This window comes from Meles meles, chromosome 19 (genome assembly GCF_922984935.1).
Source record: "Meles meles chromosome 19, mMelMel3.1 paternal haplotype, whole genome shotgun sequence".
NCBI classification, from domain to species: domain Eukaryota; kingdom Metazoa; phylum Chordata; class Mammalia; order Carnivora; family Mustelidae; genus Meles; species Meles meles.
The window spans coordinates 18,242,473-18,270,105 of record NC_060084.1 but is presented as its reverse complement, the minus strand read 5'-3'; the positions used below and the strand labels follow the sequence as shown (position 1 = coordinate 18,270,105).

The following is a 27,633-nucleotide window of genomic DNA, read 5'->3' as shown; positions in this document are numbered from 1 at the left end:
GAGAGGCAGACAGAGGCGGGGTGGGAAGCAGGCTTCCCACGGAGCAGAGAGCCTGATACAGGGCTCTATCCCAGTACCCCGAGATCACGAACCAAGCTGAAGGCAGAGGCCTAACCCACTGAGCCACCCAGGCACCCCATCAGAGACAGTGTAACTTTCAGCAGACTACTAGGCCATTTGGATTGTTTGCTGCCTAAACTCTACTTTCCTGCAGTGGTAGCTATACCTATGTGGCAGTTGTTGCTATGGTATCCCTGTAGTCTCCCTGAGTTACTACTTGCCCCAGTGACAACATAATAGCATTATTTTGTGACCTGTCTCTAACAAAAGAATATGAGACTCTTTAGTTTTTACTCTGTGAATATGGTTTTCTGACCCACTACTGTTTACTCCAAAAAAGAAACATGCTCAGACCATGGTTTTTGCCTCCAGATGACCGAGCTGTGCGGGAAAGTGAGAGAAAAGCTGCCAAGCTGCATTTTAGTCAGTTGGGCAACAGTGAAAATTTTCTTTTAGAGGTGGAAAAAAGGTAAGACAATTACTTAAAAAATATGTTTTAGTTTGGTTCAGACATAGATAGCAGTGAATTCCTACTTAATGTCTTCATTTTCAGCAGAAATCTCCACAAGTTGTAAGAATCCTCAGATCAGGAAATAACGTATCTATTCAACATATTGAAATGTATCCGGGATGAGAATCTGGCCCTCAGAGGGAACATTTCTGCTTTCTTGAACTATTGGGTCTGCTTTGGGTATAATTATTATTTTTTTAAGATATTATTTAGTTGAGAGAGAGAGAGAGAGAGAGAATAAGCTGGGGGTAGGAGCAGAGGAAGAAGGAGAAGCATACTCCCTACTGAGCAGGGAGCCTGATGAGATGTGGGGCTCAGATCACGACCTGAGCCAAAAGCAGATGCTTAACCAACTGAGCCACCCAGGTGTCCCTGGATATAATTATTGATATTTCTCTAAAGCTGCTGTTTAAAGCTTACAGGTAGGGATACCATGAGATATCCTCCCCATAAATGCTTACCAACTCTTTCCTGAAATTATAAATCAGTATGCAGTCTTTTCCTATTGGATTAGAAGATTTACAGTACCAGGGAGATTAATTTCTTAAAAGGTAAGGGAAGCATTTTTCTACCAAATCAAAAGTAAACAGACCTTGAAGATCTAAAGTATATGAATGGTAGATTTTTCTACTTCTTGTTACTAAAATCTGATCAAAATAAGATACTATGTATTCTACTACAAACTCATGCTCTTTATTTTTAAAAAGTAGCTTTATGGGGCGCCTGGGTGGCTCAGTGGATTAAGCCGCTGCCTTCGGCTCAGGTCATGATCTCAGGGTCCTGGGATCGAGCCCCGCATCGGGCTCTCTACTCCGCAGGGAGCCTGCTTCCTCCTCTCTCTCTGCCTGCCTCTCTGCCTACTTGTGATCTCTGTCTGTCAAATAAATAAACTCTTTAAAAAAAAAAAAAGTAGCTTTATTATTTTTGAAAATCAACTCCATTAAATTTTACATAATACAGAACAATACAGTGAAAAAAGTGAAAATCACCCCGTACTCTGTTACCAAGAGTTAACTGCTAGTAATGTTTGGTAGACATCCTTCTAGACATCTGTGTACCTACCAAAAGACAAATGTACATGTGTCTGTTAGTATTGCTTTCTGGTGGTATAAGTAAAGCATACTTATTATTGAGAATTTGGAAAGTACAGAAGAACCATAAGAAGTAAATAAGCAATTCATATTTTCACTACCCAGAAGTAAACATTAATTATATTATAGTAAACATTCTCTTAGTCTTAGGTATATGTATGTGTGTGTGTTTATATACAATATTCTATGTTATATAATTGATCTCTAAATATACATTAATAATAAAATAATACATATGTATTTATTTTATAGTAATTTGCTTCCTTTACATAACATTTGTAGCTTGTTAAGATATGAACATATCTCCACAACATTAAATATTCCTCTCCAGAATGAGTTTTTTCTTTGTTTATTGCCGTTTCCCTCCATGAGAAATAGGACCTTGCTTGTCTTATTTGTTGCAATATCCCTAGTGCCTAGAACACTGCCTGACACATATAAGGTACCAAAAAAATAATTTGTTGAATGATGAATGAATAAAGTCAATAACTGTTCTCTCGGCCTGGGATCTTTCTCTTTGTCTGTCTCTGCCCTGATCCTTTGGATGTCTTATAATGTAACGCTCAGAGAGCATTTTTAGTTTCCTATATGTATATTTTTATTTCTCTATTTTTTAATCCAAGTTTATTGAGGTTTTTACATAGAGTAAAATTCATCCTGCTATAAAAAAAAATGGAATGTTCCTTAAAAATTATTTGTATATATATTTTGTAAAGTAATTCTTATTTTAATTCATCCGGGGTACCTTGTTTATTACAGAAATACAGAGATGAATTAGTGTGTAACTGAATACACTTCCTAATAAGGCAGATAATTAGCACTATCATATTTCTGTTTATCATAGTTACCATATGATGTGATGATTGCAAAAGCAGAGGTAAAATGTTACTCAAGTGCCCAGTCCTAGCATTAATATCTTTTAAGATCTCTAACCCTGGGTTAAAGACTTTTTTAAGTCTTTCTGAATCCCAGTTCCCCCAACCTATACAGTGGTGGTAATGAATAATAGGGGAGCTTTTTTTTTTTTTTAAATAGGGGAGCTTTTACGATTAAATGAAATGGTGGGTGGAAAGTGCCTGGCTCATAATCTAGGCTGGCTGTACTTCCAATCTGTAGTTATATCTTACTACACTGTATCAATCAAGAGCAAACATTTGCCTCTCTTGTCTTTTTTTTTTCCTTTTAACTAATGGCTGTAGTTGCTCCCAGTACAATTCTTGGCAGCAGAACTTTCTGTGTCCTATGAATTTTTTAATTCAAAAGAAAATATCTTATTCCCTAAAACACTTAGACCTAAGTTTGTATCAAGAAAACAGAGTGTCCCATCCAAGTACTAACCAGGCCCAAACCTGGCGATTCACAGACCTGTACCCCTGGGGATAAAAATACATTATATGTTTATAAAAAAAAAAAAAAAATTGGAGGGGGAGGCGAACCATAAGAGACTATGGACTCTGAAAAACAACCTGAGGGTTTTGAAGGGTCAGGGGTGGGAGGTTGGGGCAACAGGTGGTGGGTAATAGGGAGGGCACGTTTTGCATGGAGCACTGGGTGTTGTGCAAAAACAATACTGTTACGCTGAAAAAATAAATTAATTTTAAAAAAATCAAAAAAAAAAAAACAGAGTGTCTAAGTCCTGAATTTTCTGGCTTTCATACTTTATTATTTTTTTTGAGGATTTTATTTAGAGAGTGAGAGAGAGCACATACCTGCGCGAGCAGGGGGAGGGGCAGAGGGAGAGAGAGAATCTCAAGCAGACTCCCTCCTAAGCCCAGAGCCTTCCACAGGGCTCAGTACCACCACCCTGAAATCATGACCTGCGCTGAAATCAAGAGTCAGATGCTCAACCTATTGAGCCTGACTTTCATACTTTCGAGGCTGCACTATATAGTGTCCTTCTCTCTCACTATTCCCAGTAACAATATTATGGCTTTAAAAATGGGTTGAACTGAAATATTTGTGAAAATAATGTTTTCTAGAACATTTAAAAAGTCTTATTACCATGAATTAATGTTTTCTAAACAGCATTTACTGGTGATCTCAGAAAGCTCCTTTTGAGCTTTTTAAAAAAATTTTTAATTTTAAATAAATTATTCTGTGTGGCAGCTCTAGGGAGAAGACAATGAAAAACTGTGTGACCGATGAGAGCTCAGCATCAAAAGTCAATGCCGATGTTGACAACAGAATTGAAACTGGTAAGTTTCCTCTCTTTGATCACAAAATGCTTAGAACATTAGTTATTTCAGCTTTTGTGGCTCATCTTGAGTAGGATGAAGACAAAATAGTTGAGAAATAACAGATTTGAAGTAAGCACTAGATTTACTGTGTTTTTCTTCCTTTCTCTCAATGCCAGAAAAGGCCCTATTTATTGAGCAGGCCTAAACCAGAACTCATCGAGTACAAGCTGTACTCAGAATTCAATTTCATTTACATCAATTTACATCATTAGTATATCCTGAAAATTGCATTACCAGTCCCCATGGTCCCTGAGCATTGCTAAGGTGATTGATCCATTAGCCAGAGACTCATGACTCATCTGTATCAATATAGCTCAGACACTGGCCCTTCTGGGCTTTCTCTACCTTGAACCTTTGCAGCTCCAGAATCTCTTGTGTTTGTGCTATATTCCTGGTGAGTGTTGCCTGTTAAGTACTGTTGGTAACCTAATAGGATTAAATGGTTATGCCACATATAATGACTGTGGCACAGGCAAGGAGAAAGCATTCCTTGAGAGGAATAGCATGCAGTGGACCCTTATGAATTAATCTGGCCTTCATCGGATGACTTTTTACTTGAGGAAACTTTATTCTGTAGAGCCCTCTGTCCCTTTGAAGGATACACCAAATTATTTACAACTCTAAAAATTAATCCCTAAAATCCCAGGAATAACTTTAAATAGATGGACTATGTAGTTCAGACGTTAAGAATTTCCCATTTATAACATAAAGTATTTTGTTTTCCTTACTACTTATCTATCTGTGTGGACACATACTACAAGTCATTTTCATGTGATTTTTATGGTAACATAGGCCATAGTGAAGTATGATTTTTATTTTTCTTTCTTGGAAATCTCAGTGCACATATGTCATGGAGCATGGATTACTTTATTTCATTTTAAATAACATTTTTTATATTTAAAATTTGGGGTACCTGAGTGGCTCAATCAGTTAAGTGTCTGACTCTTAATTTCAGCTTGGGTTGTAGTCTTGGGATTATAGGATTGGACCCCTCTGTCAGGCTCTGTGTTCAGTAGGGAGTCTGCTTAAGATCCTCTCCCTGAGGGTGCCTGGGTGGCTCAGTGGGTTAAAGCCTCTGCCTTCAGCTCGGGTCATGATCTCAGGGTCCTGGGATCGAGCCCGCACTGGGCTCTCTGCTCCGCAGGGAGCCTGCTTCCTCCTCTCTCTCTGCCTGCCTCTCTGCCTAGTTGTGATTTCTCTCTGTTGAATAAATAAAATATATTAAAAAAAAAAAAAAAAGATTCTCTCCCTGAGCACCTGGGTGACTCAGTCAGCTGAATGTCTGCCTTCAGTTCAGGTCATGATCCCAGGGTCCTGGGATTGAGTCCTGCATTGGGCTCCCGGCTCCGGAGGGAGTCTACTTCTCCCTCTCCCTCTGCCTGCCACTCTCCCTGCTTGTGCGCTCTATATCTCTTTCTCTCTAACTCTCTCAGTCTCTCTCACTCTCAAATAAGTAAAATCTTTAAAAAAAAATTAGAAGATTCTCTCTCCCCTGCTGTCCCTCCCCCAACCAAGCACTCTGTAAAGTGGTTGATTTTAATTAATTAAAAATAAATAAAAACACGGTGGGAAGTCTGCTTAGGATTCTTTCAATCTCCCACTGTCCCTTCCCTCCCTACTCAAGTGCTCTTTCTCTCTAAAATAAATAAATAAATCTTTTTAAAAATTAAATAAAATTTGATGAAATTCTATTTTTTTAAGATTTTATTTATGAATCTATCTTGGAGAGAGAATTCATGTGCATGTCAGGGGCAGGACAGATGGGGACGGAGAAGGAAAGAGAATCTCAAGCAGACTCCTTGCTGGACATGGAGCGTGTCACAGGACTTGATCTCATAACCCTGAGATCATGACCTGAGTAGAAACCAGGAGTTGATGCATAATCTACTGAGCCACCAAGGCACCCCTGATGAAATCCTATTATAACAATTTTGGAAAATACTAAAAAGCATGAAGTATACCATTTTAATCACTCATAAGCCTGTCCCCTAGAGAGAATCCCAATTAATAATTTGATATACAGCCTTCTTATATTTTTTCTAGGTAAAAACATTTATATATCCATTTCCAGACTGATGAAGATACATTGAACTATAATTTGACTGCTTTTTTTGTATGAGCTGAGTTAAACTTCATTTGTGTCATATTACATCATTAGCACACATAAATGTTCACCCCACAAGTTAAAATGTTTTAAAGTGCATAGTCTCAGGGCATCAAAGTGGTTCAGTCTAGTTCAGTGTGTGGGGCTCTTGGTTTTGGCTCAGATCATGATCTCAGGGGGTGTCTGGCTTGGTTAAGATTCTCTCCCACTGGTCTTGCCCGCCCCCTCTCCTGCCCCCTACACTCCAACTCTCAAATAAATAAATAAATCTTTTTTTTTTTTTTTTAAAGGTGCATAGTATCGGGGTACCTGGGTGGCTCAGTGGGTTAAGCCTCTGCCTTCGGTTCAGGTCATGGTCTCAGGGTCCTGGAATTGAGCCCCACATTGGGCTCTCTGCTCAGCAGGGAGCCTGCTTCCCCCCTCTCTCTGCCTGCCTCTCTGCCTACTTGTGATCTCTTTCTGAAATTAGTAAATAAAATCTTTAAAAAAAATAAAATTAAAAGGTGCATAGTCTCAGGATGCCTGGGTGGCTCAGTTGGTTAAGCCGTTGCCCTCAGCTCAGGTCATGATCCCAGGGTCCTGGGCTTGAGTCCCTCTTCGGGCTCTTTGCTCAGCGGGGAGCCTGCTTCTTTCTCTGTCTCTGCCTGCCACTCTGCCTGCTTGTACTCTCTGTCTCTCTCTCTCTCTCTCTCTCTCTTTGACAAATAAATAAATAAAATCTTTAAAAAAAAGAAAAGGTGCATAGTCTCTACTGAAAACAAACTACTTTACCACATACAGGACCCATTTCTAAATGTTCTTGGAAGCTCCAGCTGTTGCCTGGAATTTTTTTTTTATATATAAAATTTGTGTTGCTACTTTGAAACGTTAAAGAGCTTTGCTTTCCACTGAAAATTTTATTTGTACTAGACCCCTGGGGAGAGTTGCTTGTAAGCACTGTTGGTAATCCAATATGACTAAAGTGGTTATGCCATGTTAATGGTTGTGCCACAGGCTAGAAGAAAGCTTTTTGGAGAACAGTTCCCACTGGCTCAGTTGTTCCAAACAGCGCTTTCCCACCAATCATTGAGAATGATACTCATTGGCATGGCTACTATCAAAAAACTGGAAAATAACACATGTTGGCAAGGATGTGGAGAATTTGGAACTGCTGGTCCAACTGTCTGGTGGGAATATAAAATGGTACAGATGCTATGGACAACAGTATAGCAGTTCCTGAAAAAATAAAATTACTGTATTTGCAGTGATTCCACTTTGGGGCATATTGCCAAAGAAGGAAAAGCAGGGTCTTGAAGAGGTGTTTATGCATGTTCATAGCAGCATTATTCACAATGGCTGAAACATGGAAGCAATCCAAGTGTCCACCAACAGATGAATGAATAAGCAAAATGTAGTATACACAAACAGTGAAATATTATTTACCCTTAAAACAGAAGGAAATTCTGACATGTGCTACAACATGGATGAACTTAAGGGCATTTTGCTAAGCAAAATTAGCCAGTCTCAAAAAGACAGACACTATATGATCCCACTTAGATGAGGTACTTAAAGCAGTCAAAATCACAGAGGCAGGAAATAGAATGGTGTTTGCCAGAGGCTACAGGGACGGGGCTGTAGAGAATTACAATTTAGTGGATATAGTTTCAGTTTTATAAGATGAAGAGTTCTGGAGATGATGGTGGTGACAGTTGTACAACATTATGAATGCATTTTTAAAAAAGTTTTATTTAGTTAGACAGAGAGAGAGTGAGCACAAGCAGGTAGAGCAGCAGGCAGAGGGAGAAGGAGAAGCAGGCTTCTCCCTGAGCAGGAGTCTGATGTAGGGCTCCACCCCAGGACCCTGGGATCATGACCTGAGCCAAAGGCAGACGCTTAACAAACTGAGCCATCCAGGCGCCTTATGAATGCATTTAATACCGTTGAACTGTACACTTAAAATGATAGATGGTATACTTAAAAATTTAAGATGGCAAATTTTGTGTTATGTATATTTAGCCACAATAAAAATAATTGGGGGAGGGGACCCAAAACTATGGAGACAGTAAAAAGATCAGTGGTTGCCAAGCTAGAGGGGAGGAAGGGATGACCAGGTAAGGTGTACTGTACCTTCATTCTTTTGCATGAAGGGTGCGATATGGGTAGCTGTTACTGATATTGCAAGAGACGAAATTGACTGAAGTTAACTTCAATTAACTTCCAGGTCTTCCCCTGGAATTGCAGGCCTTCAATAGATTCCAGAATTCCAAAATAGTTACATCAGACGGATTCTGTCAGTTTAATTATTGCCTAGGTGGAGGACAGGTGCAGCGTGCTGCTTACTCTGCTCTCTTCCCGTCTCCATGGTTTTGCCTTTTCCAGAATAGTGTATAGTTGGAATCATTAAGTATGTAGCCATTTTAGACTGGCTTCTTAGTAATATCCATTTAAGGTTCCTTTATGTCGTTTCATGGTTTGATATCTCCTTTCTTTCTGGTACGGAATAATATTCTGTTGTCTGCGTGTACCAAACTTTATTTATCCATTCACCTACTGAAGGACATCTTGGTTGCTTCTAAGTTTTGGCAATTTTGAAAAAAGCTGCTATAAACATCCATGCGCAGTGTTTGTGTGGACATAAGTTTTCAACTCCTTTGGGCAAATACCAAGTGTTTGATTTTGTAAGAAACTGCCAAACTGTCATCCAATACAATCTGCTTTTTTTAAATATCTTTTTATATACTGAGCTTCTTAAATTGAAGTTTTTCAAACTGAATTCATATTCTCAGAGTTTGTGAGAATATTGAGTTTGAGAAACACTGATATAGATGGGCATATGCTATAGAAACTCAGACTGTGCTAAGAGCATGCGTGAAAAGGTTTTGTGGCCAGTGTGGAAAAAAGTCCTTAGTCATTAAAGGCTGTGGAGCCCTGGGATAGCCTGAGAGCTTGGTGAGGTTGGTGTGAATAGCTATGTGAAAGTGGTAGTGACTATAGCAGGTCATAGACTGTTGAGTGATCACGTGATTTGGATAGAAGGTCGGATTATTGGAGAACAATGAATACCTTACTAAAGATAATTTACATGAAAATAACACATATATGCTCTGTGAGTTGAAAGGGGTCCTGCTCACTCTTTTAGCCAATTCCTTTTACCTTTTGGCAGAATTGCACCTAAAATATATTTGTCTAATAGGTATCTTATTTTAAAACAGCAAAGAGGGGTAGGCACCTGGCTGGCTCAGTTGGTAGAACATGTGACTGTCTCAGGGTTGTGAGTTCAAGCCCCATGTTGGGTATAAAGATTACTTAAACTAAAATCTTTAAAAAAATAAAATAGTGGGATGCCTGAGTGGCTCAGTCGGTTGGGCAGCTGCCTTCAGCTCGGGTCATGATCCCAGTGTCCTGGGATTGAGTCCCACGTCGGGCTCCCTGCTCAGCAGGGAGCCTGCTTCTCCCTCTGCCTTCTCCTGCCACTCTGCCTGCCTGTGTGCTCTCTCTCTGATAAAAAAATAAAAATTAAAAAAAAAAACAGCAAATAAAAATTAATCACAATCACCCTTGTACAGGAATGAAAGCAGCATTATCTATAATAGCCCAAAAGTCTATTAGCTGATGAATAGATAAAGAAAATATGGTATATCCATAAAAAAGAATACATCTATAATGTATATCTTGAAAACATCACGCTTAGTGATGGGTGCCAGACATAAAAAGCCAAGTATCATATTATTCCATTTATATGCCATGTCCAGAATAGGAATTCCATAGAGAGAGAAAGTATATTGATGGTTGTCAGGTGCTGGCAGGAAAGAGAGAATTGAAAGTGACAGCTAATTGAGTTTCTCTTCGATAATGAAATTAGATCATGGTGATGGTCAATGATTTTGTGAATATACTGAAAATCACTAAGTTGTATACTGTGAAAGGTTAATTATAAGGTAAGGTCATTAAGTTAAAGATTCTTTACTCCCCCCCAAAAGTAATTCTATAGCCATTGGTAACTGATTGAAATTTGAGGTGAATGGGAATCAAAGAATTAATTTCTATCTTGAGGGATTGATTGAGTAGTAATAATGCCAGTACTGAGATGTGGGTTTTTTTTAAGACTTTATTTATTTATTTAACACAGAGAGATCACAAGTAGGCAGAGAGGCAGGCAGAGAGAGAGGGGGAAGCAGGCTTCTTGCTGAACAGAAAGCCCGATGCAGGGTTCGATTCCAGGACCCTGACATTATGACCTGAGCTGAAGGCAGAGGTTTAACCCACCGAGCCACCCAGGTGCCCCCTGAGATGTGGTTTTGAAGTGGGTGGGGGACATCAGTAGCAGCAGGCCTGGAAATGAAGATAATGAGTTTGGTTTAGAAAATACATTTTATTTATCTAGGACAGGAGCACTCCCTAGAGGCAGTTAAAAAAAACTTAGGTATGGAGATGAAAAGAGAGATTAGAGTTGAGATGGAGATTTTGGGTCATTCAGGGCGCCTGGGTGGCTCAGTCAGTTAAGAGTCTGCCTTCAGATCAAGTCGTGATCTCAGGTCCTGGAATCAAGCCCTGCATTGGGATTCCTGTTCGGCAGGGAGCCTTCTTCTCCCTCTCCTCCTGGCTTGTGCTCTCTGTTGCTATCTCTGTCACTCTTTCTCTCAAATAAATAAATAAAATCTTTAAAGAAAAAAAGATTTGGGGTCATCCAAATTTAGGTGATAAAGAGAAGATATTGGAGCATTTAGCAAAAAAATTGGATATTGGGAATTTGAAAGGAAAAGAACCTGTGATCTGGAGAAGAATATAAATACAGTAGAAAAAAACCAGGATGGAGCAGGGTCTTGGACACCTGGGAAGTATAAGTATTGTTCTGTAGGATGAAGGTAAAAGGAGGCTTGAACCCAAAATTGCAGTGTTCTTACCATCCTCATTTTTTTTTCACTAAGAATCAGGTTAAGACCAGTAATTTCTGCTTTACTTTGTTTGTTTTGTTTTTTTCTATGTTACTAGTGCAATAGGAGCCAGAGAACATAAACTTTGAGAGCCTAAAAGTAGTTCTGTCAAATAGAATCAGCTAAGAGCATTTTTTTATTGGAGTAATAGGAAATTTCAGTCCCAGGAGGCAACTCACAAGTAGGAAGCATTTTAGAGCCCCAAATGGACTGAGGGGCTGGATTTTCAAAAAGCTGGCTTTATTCACTGTGTATTCTCAGTTGCCCTGGCTTACAGCAGCTTTCTCTTGCCAGAGCCTACAGATGAGAACTAGCAGAAGAGCACATTGTTTGACTAAGGCCCAAGTTTTTAAAACTATCTTAATTCTTACACAATCCTGCTAGGGAAACAAACCTCCCTAAACAAAAAACTTATTTTCATCCAAGTTCCCCCAGAAGACTCCAGATCCCAGAACTGTACAATTAGTAAGTACTGATCAAGGATGTGCAGGGGTGGCTGGGTGATTCAGCTGAGAGACTGACTCTCGGATTTGGCTCAGAACATGGGGGGTGGAGCCCCACGTTGGGCTTTCTGCTCAGTGCAGAGTCGGCTTGAGATTCTCTCTCTCTCTCCCTTTCCCTCTGTCCCTCCCCCTGCTCTCATGTGCACACACACTCTCTCTCAAAAAAATCTTAAAAAAAAAAAAAAAAAAGAATGTGCAAAAACTTCTCTACAAGCGTACCAATCTAATAAAAATCTTAACTGGCTCTTTTTGATAACAGTTTCTAGGGTGGCCAGGACTAGGAGATAGTTCTGTTTGTTTTTAAGATTTTATTTTTAAATAGTCTCTGTACCCGGTGTGGGGCTTGAACTCACAATCCGGAGATTAAGAGTTGCATGCTCTACTGACTGAGCCAGCCAGGACCCCCCAATCACCTTGTTTCAACCTTACCTCAACCCTAAGAGATAGGTAGTTTAGATTTGATCATCACTGTTTTACAATGGAGAAAATTAGAGAGGTTAAGCTGTTCGCCCAAATTCACATGGTTTCCAACTGGTGGCACCAGAATTAGCTCTCAATCTTGTGACTTCCTTTCTAGTATCTTTCCATAAGACATGTTGTCTTTGAAGTCTGGTCAGTGCTTCATTGTATTCCTTTTCTTTTAACACAGACTCAAACAAAGGACTTTTTATTCCCTTCCCCAATCGGGAAATAAAGGATTCCCTAATGAGTACTTCTGCAACCCCGGGCAGTGGTATACCAGATCAGAAATTAGACATTTTCCCACTGGGAACACAGGTAATGTATTCATTTTCCTGTTGATCTGTTGACTAGTCAATGATTAATACTAACAGTTCATTGGACTTTCAATTATTTATGAAGGCCTAGGTGGACTTGTTTGATTTATCAAAGAAAGAAGGTCAAACAGGATGCAGAGGACCTTCTCCATTAACTTCAATCTACCTTTTCCCTCTCCCCTACTATCCCATTATTGAAGGTGGTATATTTATACATACAAGTTTTAGTACTTTTTATGCCAGGTATTTTGGCTCTCAAACAGAGGTTTTGGCTGGTTTTTAAATTTCTCCTCTCTACCCAATGTCTCCATCTCCTGTTACCTCACTCCTTACATTTTCCACCTCTGACTTTTTTTTTAAGATTTATTTATTTATTTATTTATTTGAGAGAGAGAGAAAGAGAACATGAGCTGGGGGAGAGAGAGAGAAGAAGCAGACTCCCCGCTGAGCTCGGAGGCCCACACAGGACCCTGAATTCATGACCTAAGCTGAAACCAAGAGACAGAGTGAGCCACCCAGGCGCTCTTACCTCTGATTTTTTTAATAACTGAATCTCAGCATCTCAAGCGTGGCTTTTCCAAAGCTGCCTCTTCATTGGAACATAAAAGAAGAAAAGTTAAGGGGTAAAGATGGCATAGAAGTTGTGGGCAGTGGGGAGGTAGAGATTGTGCAAGATGAGGCAAGAATTAAGAATAAATTTTTAGGAGCACCTGGGTGGCTCAGTGGGTTAAGCCTCTGACTTTGGCTCAGGTCATGATCTCAACTGAGGTCCTGGGATCGGGCCCCATATCGGGCTCTGCTCAGTGGGGGGCCTGCTTTCTCCTCTCTCTCTCTCTCTCTCTCTCTCTGCCTGCCTCTCTGCCTGCTTGTGATCTCTGTCTGTCAAATAAATAAATAAAATCTTTAAAAAAAAGAATAAATTTTTAGGGATACTTGGGTGGCTCAATCAGTTAAGCATCTGCCTTTGGCTCATGTCATGATCCCAGGGCCCTGGGATCAAGTCATTCAGCAGGCTCCTTGCTTAGCGGGAGCCTACTGCTCCCTCTGCGGGCTGCTCCCCCTGTTGGTACTCTCTCTTTCTCTACGTCTGACAAATAAATAAAAATCTAAACAACAACAATAAAAAAGTATAAGTTTTTAGTGAAAAAAATTGCTGGGAGGGTTATACAACCATTATATATAAGACTCATGTGTGCTCACTTTGGCAGCACATATACTAAAATTGGAACAATACAGAGAAGAGTAGCATGGTCCCTGCACAAGGATGACTCGCAAATTTGTGAAGCGTTCCATTAAAAAAAAAAAAAAAGACTCATGTGTATAAGTGAGTATTATGCAGGAAGCAGAATTGACTACTTTATATTCTACTTCTCCTTTTGTCTGCATTTTCTGTGATAAATTACAAGCAATGAAATTGCTGAAAATAGCCAGAAGGAGAAAGAAAAGAAGCAAGGGCTCTGATTAATCCACATTTGGATAGTCAACACTGTACTAGTAAAATGTTAGTAAGATTTTTTTTTTTCAGTTTGAGTTTACCATACTTTCATCTTATAAAAAGACAGATTAAAAAAAAAAAGACAGATTGGTATTTTTTTTTAAGATTTTATTTATTTATTTATTTATTTATTTATTTGACAGCGAGAGAGAGAGAGAGATCACAAGCAGGCAGAGAGGCAGGCAGAGAGAAAGAGAGAGGGAAGCAGGCTCCCTGCTGAGCAGAGCAGAGGGCCCAATGTGGGACTGGATCCCAGGACCCTGAGATCATGACCTGAGCCGAAGGCAGCGGCTTAACCCACTGAGCCACCCAGGCACCCGACAGATTAGTATTTAGTTGATTCCTTTGTTTTTGGAGATTTTCTTTAGGTAACATAGAAACTATCTCAATTACTATTTTAAAATATCTTAGTATTTGTTTTTTTTTTCTTAAAGATTTTATTTATTTGTTTGACAGAGAGACACAGCAATAGAGGGAACACAAGCACGGGGAGTGGGGGGAGGAGAAACAGGCACCCCACTGAATAAGAAGCCCAAAGCAGGGCTAGATCCCAGGACCCTGGAATCATGACCTAAGCCGAAGTCAGGCGCTTAACAACTGAGCCACCCAGGCACCCCTTAGTATTTGTTTTAAAGGAAATGTCTAGTAAGCTCATGTCTGGATGCCCATCAACTCTGTTTTCCTAAACATTCAAACTTTTTTTTGTTGCAGGAAGTGGCAAGAAGGGAGATCCCAAGCGACAATCACCAGGAAGATGGTAAATATTTTGTTCAGGAAGTATTTTTGTCCAACTAATCAGAGAAACCTAGATGAGAAGATGGAGATGTCTCAGCCCTGGGGCCCTATATGGTCAACTAACTCTTTCTGCTTTTGTTGGGGCTCCCCTGGATGCTTAGTGACCCGTGAGGCCTTTCTGGTTGAAGAGTGGGTATTCTGACTTCCTTTTTGACTTTTGTACTGGCTGGCTGTTTCTTGTTTCTTTTTTCTTACCTTTCTTGCCCTCTTTTGGATTTACTATGACTTTATTCATCCATTTGTTCTCTCTATTGGTTTATAAGTTATATACTGTTTTAATACCTTTATTATTATTCCCCAAACTACAATATATGCCCTTAACTTATATAATTAAAAAAATTAATCAATACCTTAACTCTTCTCTTGAATAATTTGAAGACCTTAAAATACTTTACTCCTTTTAGTCTTTCCTGATTTAAATATTATTATTACAGATTTTAATTCTCACTATATTTTTAAAGCCACATGAAATTGTTATACAGTCAATGTTCATCTAAATTTATCTTTGTACTTACCACTTTGTTCTTCATTTCTTTTTTTCATTCTAGATTTCCCTTCTGAGATCAAATTTCTCCAACTTATAGTATGTCTTTTAGAATTTCCTTTAGTGTGGGTTTATTCTGTTGAACACTTTCAGTTTTTGTTTGTGTGAAAATGCCTATATTCCACCTTTTTTTTTTTTAAAGATTTTACTCATTTATTTAATAGAGAGACAGTGAGAGAGATCACAAGCAGGGGAAGTGAGAGAGGGAGAAGCAGGCTCCCCGCTGAGCAGGAAGCCCAATGCAGGGGTCAATCCCAGGACTCTGAGATCATGACTTGAGCCAAAGGCAAACCCTTAATGACTGAGCCACCCAGGCACCCCATCCACCATCACTCTTAAAGAGTATTTTGGCCAGGTGTAAATTTCTAGACTGGTAGTTATTTCCTCCAGAATATTGAAGGTATTCCACTGTATTGTTTTGTTTTTTGCTTTTGAAAAGTCAGCTGGAGGTCTTTCAGTCCTGCAGGGATAATCTGTCTTTTTTTCTCTGGCTCCATTTAAGATTTTCCAATTGTCTTTGGTTTTCTTCAATTTTGGTATGACATGTGGTTTTCTTTTTATTTATCTTGTTCAGTATTTATTACACTTGAATCTGTGATTTGTGTCTTATTAATTCTGGAAAGTGCTTCAAATATTGTTTGTGTCTCATTGTTTCTCTCTGTCCTTCTGGGACTCTTGATTAAGTAAATATATAGTAGAGATTTTTATTTTGTCCTCTTTTTCTTTTATTCTTTTATATTTTTCATTTTGTGGGGGGGGGGGGTTCTGATCTGCATCCTGGATAATTCCTTCTGACCCATCTTTCAGCTCACTAACATTTTCTTTTTCTTTTCTTTAAGATTTTATTTATTTATTTGACAGAAAGAGATCACAAGTAGGCAGAGAGAGAGGAGGAAGCAGGCTCCCTGCTGAGCAGAGAGCCCGATTTGGGCTTGATCCCAGAACCCTGGGATTGTGACCTGAGGCAAAGGCAGAAGCTTTAATCCACTGAGCCACCCAGGCGCCCCTCACTAACATTTTCTTCAGCTGTGTCTAATCTGCTATTAATCTTTTTCTTTTTTAAAAAAAAATTTATTTGACAGGGAGAGATCACAAGTAGAGAGGCAGGCAGAGAGAGAGAGGAGGAAGCGGGTTCCCTGTCCAGAAGAGAGCCCGATGCAGGACTCGATCCCAGGACCCTGAGATCATGACCTGAGCCGAAGGCAGAGGCTTAACCCACTGAGCCACCCAGGCACCCAATCTGCTGTTAATCTTGTCTGCTGAGTTCTTAATTTCATTAGTTTTATTTCTCAGTTCTCTAAGGTTTTTTTTTTAGATTTTATTTATTTATTTGAAGGAGAGAGAGAAATAACGAGACAGAGAGCAAGCATGAGCGGGGGTGGGGGGGGGTGGGGGAGGATAAGCAGGCTCCCTGCTGAGCAGAGAGCTCAATGCAGGACTTGATCCCAGGACCCCAGGATCATGACCTGAGCTGAAGGCAGCTGTTTAACAACTGAGCCACCCAGGTGCCCCACAGGTCTCTAAGTTTTATTTTGTTCTTTTTCAAGTCTGCTGGCTCAGTTTTTATAAACAGAAAATTTCCTGCCTTTTTTTTTCTTAAGACTTTATTTATTTATTTGACAGAGAATGAGAGACAGTAAGAACAGGAACACAAGCCAGGGAAGGGGGAGAGGGAGAAGTAGGCTCCCCTGCTGAGCAGGGAACCTGATGTAGGGCTTGATCCCAGGATCCTGGGGATCATGACCTGAGCTGAAGGCAGACACCTAACGACTGAGCCACCCAGGCGCCCCTGTTTTATATTTCCTTATGCATAGTAAACATAGCTGTTGCATAGGCTATATCTGTAAATTCCGATACCTGAAGGTTTTTTTTGTTTTTTTTGTTTTTTTTTAAAGATTTTATTTATTTATTTGACAGAGAGAAATCACAAGAGAGGCAGGCAGAGAGAGAGGAAGGGAAGCAGGCTCTCCGCTGAGCAGAGAGCCCGATGTGGGACTCGATCCCAGGACCCTGAGATCATGACCCGAGCCGAAGGCAACGGCTTAACCCACTGAGCCACCCAGGCGCCCCCGATACCTGAAGTTTATTGTCTTTTTTTTTCTACTCATACTTATGTTATCTTGTTTCCCTTTTTGTTTCTTTGCTTTGGCTATTTGCTATGTATTTGAAAAACTATTTAAAGGAATTATTTAAAGTCTTACATAAAGGTATCTTTTCCAGATCAGATTTTCATTTGCTTCTACCAGCACTATCATTCTGGGATCACTTAAATCAGGCTCAAAGCTCAAGGTTCCCTGGACCCACTCGATACAAACCTGGATTGTCAGTCAGTACAAGGGCTGACTTATTTCCAGTTTACTTTTACTCTGAAGGTTGCATTCTGCTTGGAGTTCCATCTTAATGTGTAGGTGGGGGTGGAATGGGGGGTAGGGATGGTTTGTCATACTCCTCACTTTGGATAGATGTTGAACTTCTGTCCCTGTTATCCTAAAACTTCTGAGGGTAAATGTGACTTTCAGTGCTAGACTTACCTATGTGTGTTCTTGCTGTTTCCTAGATTTTGGTCTAGAAAATCCTTACCAGCTAACAAGCTCTTTGATGCTTTAAAGAACATGTATCATCCCACTTTTTAAATGTCTTCAATAAGAGGCACAGTCTGAATTATCTAATCATATCACTTGTTAGATTCTTTTTGTTGCATAAAAATACTGTTCCTTTCCCTCACTGTGTAGGCTGGCCCTAGGTAAAACATTGATATTCTATAGGTGCTATAAAGATAAAAAATGCTTGGTTCTACTTTTTTTTTAAGTTAATGTGACTAACTCAGGTATGCTTCCTAAGGAAGCCCTTTAAACACATGAAACTCTGAAAACTCCAAAGAGCACAAAGACTCCTACTTGCCCCACTCTGACACTCTTTAACAATGACATACAGCTGTCTGAAAGAAATGCTTTATAGCTGGTTAGGGATTTTCATAGGTTTTTGATTCCCTGCCTTTTAATTGGCTTAGGATACTGGTTCCCAGTATATGAATGTAGAATCTCTGGCTGGAGTTTCAGGGTGGGGTTGGGCTTAGCTTTATTGTGAGGAGTCTGTGAAATCATAGACCTACCAATTATTGTGTATAGACTGAAGACATACGATCACAACTATTGTCATATGGGGTACACCAAAATTTTTGCATGAAAACAGCGTCTAGAAAACTCTGATACTATAGCTTTAGGAGAAATTCCTAGGGGATTAGGTTGACATGAAATTTATCTCCAGAATGCTAAAGATTCTTTACTGTTCACACAGCATCCAACACATTTTGTTGTTGTTCCATGTAAAAGTCCTTTTATCATTTTATGCTACTATTTATCAAAATTATAAACCCATCGCTTCCTAAGAACTTTTTCTGGTAGACCGAGGTATGTCTAGTGAACAGAGGTACCCTAACTGAGCCAAGAAGAATTCTCATTGTATTTTGTCTTTTCTTTTTTCCTTGGCGGTGGTTAGAATTTAGACGCTACTCTCCTCGTCAGTCTACGGTCCGATCCCCAGAGAAGATGGCTAGAGAAGGGTACCGACTATCTTTTCTGGACAATAAGTCTTCAGGTTCTTCTCCAGAAAAGGATTTGATACTAAAACATGATAATTACCAGCTTACCCATGATGTCTCATTGGGTAAACGTCTGGATGTGGGTGATTCTAGCCAGATCCATCCCTATCAGTTACCTTCAGATGCTGGTCTAGAAAATTATGATAGTCATTATTCTCACAATCTGTCCCTGCATGAAAGTCTTGGAAAAAGGCCTCAGAGAAGCAAGAACTACCGTGAATATAGCATAAAGCCTTCAAATGACATGAAGGCCACCACATCCCATTCCTGTGGAGACTTACTGACCTCTCTGTCAAACACTGACTCCAGCACCGGAAGGCTTTTGAAGCTTAGTTCAGGTAATAGCTTCCTGTGAGTTTATAGACCTTTTTTTCTAGTCATGAGATAGAGGTATAACTGAAAACCTGAGAGTTAACATTTCTTAAATTGCATTAGCATGTTTAAAATTTGATTTTGGGTTATCAGTAGTCAATGAAACCTCCAGAAATCTGCAGGATATGAGTTTACCATGTAGATATATTATTAAAGAAAATATGCAGAAATGTAAGCTTCATAAATATGTACTCTTATAGCTAAATATCATGCCAGGACATATTTCTAGTAACATCTAGCCTTCTCTGGCCACAGTCGGAGCAATACACTTCACATACTACTTCACAGTAGTGAAGACAGAAGAGATGCATGTTATTCTCCAACCCCTGCGTACTGCTCTCATGTAGGCTTGGAGTATGCGGACAGTTGGATTTAGCCAGAGTTGGGGTTTTGTCAGGTGGAGGGTGGGAGGGAAAAGATCCATAGAGTTGAGGGTGTATAGTATAGTAGGGAGAGGTTATTAGGACCATTGGACTCCAGGTGGGGTAAGGTTGGAAGTGAGACATGAAAGAGCTGAAAGGCAGGGTCATCTCCCAGCCTGTTTCCTTCACAGATCTGTATGCCACAACCCATTTCAACAGTGACCCTGCTCTGCTTGTTAATGTAGAGCAACAATTATCTACCAGTCTCAGTGATGTAACACCAGCACATGGTTCTTTCCCAAACAACTCCGCCCTGGGAGACTCTCTACGAACACTGCTGTTGCCTACTGGGACCTCCGAACACAGAGAGAATCTGACCAAGAGGTCATTAAGCCCATCGAGGAGAGGATTCAAACGGAAGGACAATATCCTTGCCACCCTGAATCCAAAGCCTGGTTTCAGAGATGCTACGGGAAGCGAGGCAAGTATTGGTTTGTTTGTGCTGGTTCATCAAACACGTCACATCCAAGACCTGTTGAGGGTGGTAGTGATTCTTACCAAGGGTACTACAAATTCAAAGGGATTTTCAGAGGCCAGTGGTTAATACTACCAGGCCAAAGCCTGTGCTCTGTTGTCCTTAAGAAAGGCATTCCCCTTCTGCTGCATTTTCTCATTTCGGTTACAGTGAGAATATTCCCTAATCTACTTCCAGAGTATAAATTTTGTGGGGACATACTCTGATAATAAGAAGTGGCAGACAGAGTTTACCACAACAGGGAATGCAGAAGTTGCCAGGGGCTCTGAGTTGGCTGAAGATTGAACTGTGTAGCACCAATGTTTATAATCTTAAAATCTTAAATTTTTTTAACATTTTTTTAAAGATTTTATTTATTTGACAGAGATCACAAGTAGGCAGAAAGGCAGGCAGAAAGAGGAGGAAGCAGGCTCCCTGCCTAGCAGAGAGTCCAATGCGGGGCTCGATCCCAGGACCCTGAGATCATGACCTGAGCCGAAGGCAGAGGCTTTAACCCACTGAGCCACCCAGGTGCCCCAAAATCTTAAATTTTAAAATTATTCACAGTTGCTTTTTATTCATTTAGTCATAAATGAATAAACATATATACATATATATGTATATGTATATATCATATCTAAATAAACACAAAATAATTGTGAATTTTACTGGGAAGATCTACCTATACATATTTCTATATAAGATTCTTACTAAATAAAAAGTATCTTTAGTAAGTCCAACACTAACATTTAACATATAACATTTAAAATATTTCAGAGGCATCTGGGTGGCTCAGTTAAGCATCTGCCTTTGGCTCAGGTTGTGATGCAAGGGTCCTGGAATCCCTGTGTCTAGCTCCCTGCTCAGTGGGTAGTTTGCTTTTCTCTCTTCCTTTTCCTTTCCCCTGTGTCCATGTTCTCTCTCTCTCTCGCTCTCTCTCTCAAATAAATCAATAAAATCTTTCAAATGTTATAGAACATTTATGTCTACTATATATTAACATACTAAATATAAACTTATGGGTTACAATTTTTAAAATACTCCCCAGGGGTGCCTAGGTGGCAATGTTGGTTAAGCATCTGACTCTTGATTTCATCTCAGGTCATGATCTCGGTGTCATGGGATTGAGCCCTACATTGGGATGCATATTGAGCATGGAGTATGCTTGAGATTCTCTCTCCCTCTGCCCTTCCCCTCGTGCTCTCTCTTTCTAAAATAAGTAAATGTCTTAAAATACAATAACCCGCATTTTGGAGAGGTCTTGCTGGCTCAGTCAGTAGAGCATGTGACGACTGATATCAGGGTCATGAGTTCGAGCATCATACTGGATATAGAGATTACTTAAGTAAACTTAAAAAAAAATACTCCCCATTTTGTGATCTGTAAAATGTTTCTTTTTAAAGATTTTATTTATTTATTTGACAGAGAGAGATCACAAGTAGGCAGAACAGAAGGCAGGTAGAGAGGGGGAAGCAGGCTCTCTGCCGAGCAGAGAGCCCTATGTGGGGTTCGATCCCAGGACCCCGAGATCATGACCTGAGCTGAAGGCAGAGGCTTAACCCACTGAGCCACCCAGGCACCCCCGTAAAATGTTTTCAAAATGTTCTGCAAGTTTAATCTTTTTATACTACATAACTTAATATACTGAGTCATAATTGTAGGTGTCAAAACTTAATGTTTTCTTCTTCTAAAAATCTCTACTGATTATGATAGAGTGTACTGTTATCTTTGAAATTATCCTTGAATATACTACTATATTTGCTTGGACATAAATAACATTCTTTTCAAATCCAAACTGAGAGATGAAACCACCTTTTTTTTTTATGTTAACACTTTAAATCTCCAGAATCTTACTTCCCCTATTGTGTAAGAATGACAAATGGTTGGTGGTGTTTTTTTTCTTTCTTGAGCCTCTCTCTAGTGACCTGGGCAGTTTGCATGGTTTGCCAGGAAACCACAGTCCGCCAATCTCTGCCAGAACATCCCATGTGGCCACTGTCCTCAGACAGCTCTTGGAGCTTGTGGATAAGCATTGGAATGGCTCTGGCTCTCTCCTTCTTAACAAGAAGTTTCTCAGTAAGTGAATGCATTCTTAGCTCCTGAAGAAGGGTCAGAACCTTGCTTCTGCTCTGTGTTCCTATAAAAGCCACTCAGCCCCATTAACTTGCAAGGAAAAAATTGTTTGCATGATCACCAAGATTTGTCAGTGGCACAGTAATTGACAAATCTGCATTTTTCTCATAGTCATCTTCCCTGTTTATCAATATTCTTCCCTCAGGTACCAATTGTTTTATACCTTTTGTGACTTTTTTTTTTGCTAGTCTTTGGGTAATATGTAGAATGATGACATACGTAAAATAGAGCATCGTGGTGTTAATGATTATGAAAGGATTTTATGATCCTTGGGACAGTGCCAATAATAAATACAATAAAAATTTCACTTGATCATCAGAATTCTAAAATGCCTGTTAAAATGTTATGATTTGAAAAACATGAATGAATAAATGACTTGGACTCTTCTTAGGGCTTCTTTTTTCGGAACTTGAAGGAAAAATAGTACTGCAAGTGTTGCCCCCACGTGTTTATTTGTTGTTAAATGGAAAAAGAGTTCAAGGAGATTTTGGTGGTGGTAAACGTTTAGGAAGAACTAGAAACTTTAAAGTTGCTTGGGCTTAATTTTTTTAATTTCTAAAGGGACACATAAGAGAAAAAATCTTAGTATAGTTACTTTCCTTCCCACATTGACTCTTTGCTCTCATTTTTTAGGAAATTATCCTCAGGAGCCATTCATCAGTGACTAGAGAATAATAGCACAGGGCTATTGAGGGTATACTCATGAAGGTCTACTGTTGTTTCTCCATAGAAGGCATGGGATGGAATTTCTTATCCATTATGAAACACCTCTTATAATTAGCAAATTCTTGTAAAAAGGAAATAGTAGATTATCATATTTGTCCTACAGAGCTGGTAGTTATTGACTAGGAATTCTGTGCTTTAGCTTTTAAGATTGGCCGGTGTGCCCAACCTGAATTTTTGGCAGGTCCTGCCCGAGATTTACTTCTGACTTTGGTAGTCCCTGCTCCTTCCCAGCAGTGGTGTCACTCACATCCTGAAGATACATCAAAAACCTTCTGCAGGAGAGAGTTGGAACTGAAGGAAGCTGGGCATGTGGTCCCTAATGACATGGTATGTCTCTCTCATCTTCTTTTCCTACTCTTTCTTTACCAGAAAAGGACAGAGCAGCAAAACTAGAACAGCTTTGTGCCATAAACATCATCATCACCATGAACCTAGGTATTCGGGAACCAAAATCCAGAGAAGTCAGTCAAGGCAAATCAGGAACACAAAACTTGCCAGCATAGGAACAACTTAGAGGTTCTGCAAGGATGACTCCCTAATCCTAGCCCCATTCCAAAAATTCTAAAGACTTGGAGAAAGAAAAAAAATGACTTTAGAATAAAAATACTTAAGTTTGTATTTTGGAAGTTTATGGTTTAATTCCAATAAGGGAAGGCTAGTGTTTCTGGAATTGTCTTTCCTCCCTTCTGATGGAACAGAGAGCCCTAAAACAGGAGCCATTCCTAGAGGATCAGGCTGCTGACTTTGGGAAAGGAAGAAGGGACTCATATCTGTAGGCTTTTCCCCTCTTTTCTTAGCACAAGAGGATTTTCACACACCAACTTAAGTTTCTAGAACTTTAAGAGGTGACTCAGAATTGCTGGCCACTGTCAAAGAAGCACTTGTCTTGCAAGAGTAGTGGATAACTCACAGGAAAGATTGCATCTCCTTGTGCTGTTTGTTTGCTGCACTTGAGCTATGTTTTACCAAAATTACAATTCTAGTGAGAAAGTCAGAGAGATGCTGAGCTCCATTTAGTTTATCACTAAACAGAGGAAAATGTTTTTCAGTTTTCTAAAAGCCCTCCACAGATTTTTAGATTCTTAATGTATTTGTATTGTGTTTTCTCATCTAAAGGAAAGTTTGAAGCAAAAACTGGTCAGAGTGCTAGAAGAAAACCTTGTTCTGTCAGAAAAAATCAAGCAGTTGGAGGAAGGTGCTGCTACCTTGAATGTGAGTGGGCACCAGTCACACACTTATGGTGAGTTCAGGAAAGCAACATGTGGTGTGTCCCAAGACAACTGTTTGTTTATAGATGACCCACTTAATAAGCTTCATCAACTGAGGGCTTCACCTTGGACCTACTGAATTAGAATCTGTTTTTAACAAAATCCCCAGGTGATTTATAAGTGTATTGAAGTTTAAGAAGTACTGTTCTATGAGACTGACTTCCTTAGGACCAGAGTTCCCGTGCTTCATTATTGCAGGCAACGGTAACATTTTGGGGGAACTAGGTATGAGTGCCTACAAATTCAGTTTCTGCCCATACTCATTGAGTTATTACTACGTGCCTAACACAGTTCCAGATGTTTTCACAGATTCCGTAAGCAGTGAAGGACCTACATTTACAAACTAAAATGGAGAATATAGAGAGGCCTAACGTGTTGACTCTGCTAAATGAGGATTGAATCCTCATAACCATGGTGGGGCAGGGTTATTAACCCTAGTGAAATTCTGAAAAATAAACTAATGTGCAGTATTAAATGGTTGAATTTTAATTCTGATATCTCTGTTCCTAAGCTCCATATCTGCTGTCTCTAAGGGAGGGAATGGTGAATGGAGTGCAGAGATGGAGGCAGTGGGGCCCTCGAGTCTTTAGATGGCCACCTGACTACTAAAGCTCTGCTCAAAGATGATGGCTTGGAATCCTGTTCACGCCTGGCTACTGTACCCTTTGTAGATGATCTTCTGCGCAAAAACCAACAGCTGAACATGCAGGTGGCTTGCCTGAACCAGGAGCTTGCCCAGCTGAAAAAGCTGGAGGAGACAGTGGCCCTTCTCCACGAAAGTCAGAGGTAGGAGAGGGCCTATCTAGCTAGCTTCTGGAGGCAGATATTTACTTTCCTTTATCAGCTTTGTCTTAGTTGATAATGTCTATATCCTTTTCAAAATAACTCCATTCGGTGTGTAAACCTCATGTATGTAGGTGTATCTGTGTGTAAACCTTCTGTGTTCCAGGACACATGAGGGACTAAATGTCTTTGTTGGCATCAGTGGGTTGTAACACCTTAAAAATAAGTAGTTTCTCGCTAGATCCAACAGGATCCTTGTTTGAGTCAGCTAGCTTTCCTTGGTCAATGTGTGCCACTAAAATCAGCCATCTGGCTCTTCTGGGAAATGCCTGCCTCCTAATGATCTCAGGAGAGACATCAAGCACTTAGGGAGAGTGACGAAAGTCCAATGTATTTGTTCTCTTTGGAGGAGCTCGACAGCATCAGCCTCTTCAAAAAATGGTACCCTCAGAATGCCAGCCAGACAAATCAGAAGCTTCAAGACTATTGGTACATTTATAGAAGCTCTTGACATTTTGATTTGGAAAACACCTTCGCTATGACTTTCATTGAAGTTTAAATATAAGAACCCCATCCCCATACTTGCATCCCCACACTTTACTTCATGAATACCTAGTGAATTAGGATAGCTTCGTATTCAGAGAATTAGACCCAGACCCATTCTAGATGGCTTTTTTTTTAACTTTTTGTTATAATTATTTCAAACACAAAAGTAGAGGAAGCAGCATAAAATCATCCTTCTCAAACTGGGTATCAGAATCACCTGAAAAACTTAGTGAAATATAGATTGCTGGGTCCCCAGCCTGAGTTTCTGACTCAGCAGGTCTGATGGGTACAGAGAATTTACATTTTTTTTAAGATTTTATTTATTTATTTGACAGAGAGAGAGAGATCACAAGTAGGCAGGCAGAGAGAGAGGAGGAAGCAGGCTCCCTGCAGAGCAGAGAGCCCGATGCGGGGCTCGATCCCAGGACCCTGATATCAGGTCCTGAGCTGAAGGCAGCGGCTCAATCCACTGAGCCACCCAGGCGCCCCGAGAATTTACATTTCTAATAGGTTTCCAGGTGATGCTGTTGCTGATTTGGGGACCGCATTTTGAAAACATTAGGGCATATCTCTTTAAGTGATGTATAGTCAAATTGCTATATATTTTTTAAAAATATTTATTTATTTGACACAGAGAGAGATCACAAGTAGGCAGAGAGGCAGGCAGAGAGAGAGGAGGAAGCAGGCTCCCTGCTGATTCTTGTGTGTGTTGTTAAACCATCAATTCAATATACAGCCTCAATTTGTTTCATTTTGCTTTTGATTCATAAGGAATTTAATTGTTTTTATTTACTCTTGTTTTGTAATCACGTGAAACATTTATTTACATGGTCCCAAAGTCAAATCTACGAAATGTTATCTTATTCAGACAAATATAAAAAGCATAATATTGTTTTAACATTTTATCTTAGAAATCACTTCACAGCAGTATATAGAGTTAATTTTCCTTCCTTTTTTATAACTGCATAGGACTCCAACTGTGATTATTCTTCTATTGATGGATATTTAGGTGGAAAATATTTTGCTATTACAAATAGTATTACAATGAACAACATTGTGCACTTTTTTTTTTTTTTTGGTTAATCTCTGATAGCTTTTAATATTACATGGTAATACAGAATCCAAGAATACAGTCATGACTAGCACCATTAGTTAATTAGGATCAATTAGATGAAGTAGAAGTTAAGATTTGGGGATAGAAATTGGAGGCCTGGTCAGGTGCCAGTCTTCTAGTACTTCCACTTACCTCATCATGAAAGTACTTTGGAAAGAAGAGAACAATCACTATATAAAATGTGAACTATGTTATTGCTACAGTCAGTCTGGAACATAATCAAACAGAACTGTAATGAAGAAAGAAACTGTCAGCCTGCTTTTAAAATAACCCACTCATAAATCGGTCAGTTCTTTCTATTTAAAGATGTTACTTCATTTTACATTTGTCTTTAGTAAACATATTTCAGGTCTGAATAGCATCTGCTTTGCTTTTATGATTTCATGGCTGTCTTTTTCGCCTGTGCCTCAGATCCCTGGTGGTAACTAATGAGTATCTGCTGCAGCAGCTGAATAAAGAGCAAAAAGGTTATTCTGGGAAAGCACTCCTGCCTCCTGAGAAGAGTCATCATTTGGGGAGATCGTCACCCTTTGGGAAAAGCACGCTGTCTTCCTCCTCACCAGTGGCACATGACACGGGTCAGTATCTAATACAGAGTGTCTCAGACTCTGTTCCAGAGCCTAGTTTATGGAGCTAGTCCAGAGCACCTTCTCTGCAGCTTCCCTCTCAGCCCCAGGGGGGCTCTCGGTGTCATTGCCACTAGTATGGTGGTATTTACTCACAAGACGAAGAAAAAATCTTATTCTAATTACATTGTATTTGTCCTTTTTATTTCCTCTTTTTTTTTTTATCTCCTCCCATTGGGTCATTCTTTCTCCCTGCCCACAGAAATAGTTGGCACTTAATCCTACGCATCATATCACATAGAAACATTTGGCTGAAAATGTTGAAAGGAAAAAAACACCAGACATTTTTTTGAGTGTCACTTGAAACTATGTAGTCGAAGGTTAAAAAAGAACATCAACGCAGGTATGTTTTGTGTTAGAACAAATTTTGGAGATTCTGTATTGATTGGTCCATCAAACATGTTTTGAGTTTCCTCCTATGATAGTGAAAAGGTGACACTGTCTGGGGTCAGCTCAGGAGCAACCAACAGTTTAGTTGAGAAAAGCAAAACTCATGTGATGGTATTTGTTATTGGTATCAAACAGGTCTAAATACAAGCCCAAAGATGCCCTGGAGAGA

The 27,633-nt window shown here is 39.7% G+C and overlaps 1 protein-coding gene and 1 non-coding gene across 2 annotated transcripts; both read left to right on the top strand.

Annotated features, from left to right (window-relative positions):
- Positions 1-404: 404 nt before the first annotated feature.
- Positions 405-27,134, top strand: LRRC36 (leucine rich repeat containing 36). Its single transcript, XM_045988527.1, has 11 exons — positions 405-529; positions 3,769-3,857; positions 12,069-12,196; positions 14,402-14,447; positions 18,528-18,968; positions 19,556-19,845; positions 21,789-21,954; positions 22,919-23,064; positions 23,854-23,977; positions 24,677-24,791; positions 26,860-27,134. The coding sequence occupies exons 1-11, from the start codon at positions 405-407 to the stop codon at positions 27,083-27,085; spliced, it is 1,896 nt and encodes a 631-aa protein (XP_045844483.1). The 3' UTR covers positions 27,086-27,134.
- Positions 13,388-13,494, top strand: LOC123931920. Its single transcript, XR_006816342.1, has one exon. It is a non-coding gene; the product is annotated as a U6 spliceosomal RNA (small nuclear RNA).
- Positions 27,135-27,633: the final 499 nt, after the last annotated feature.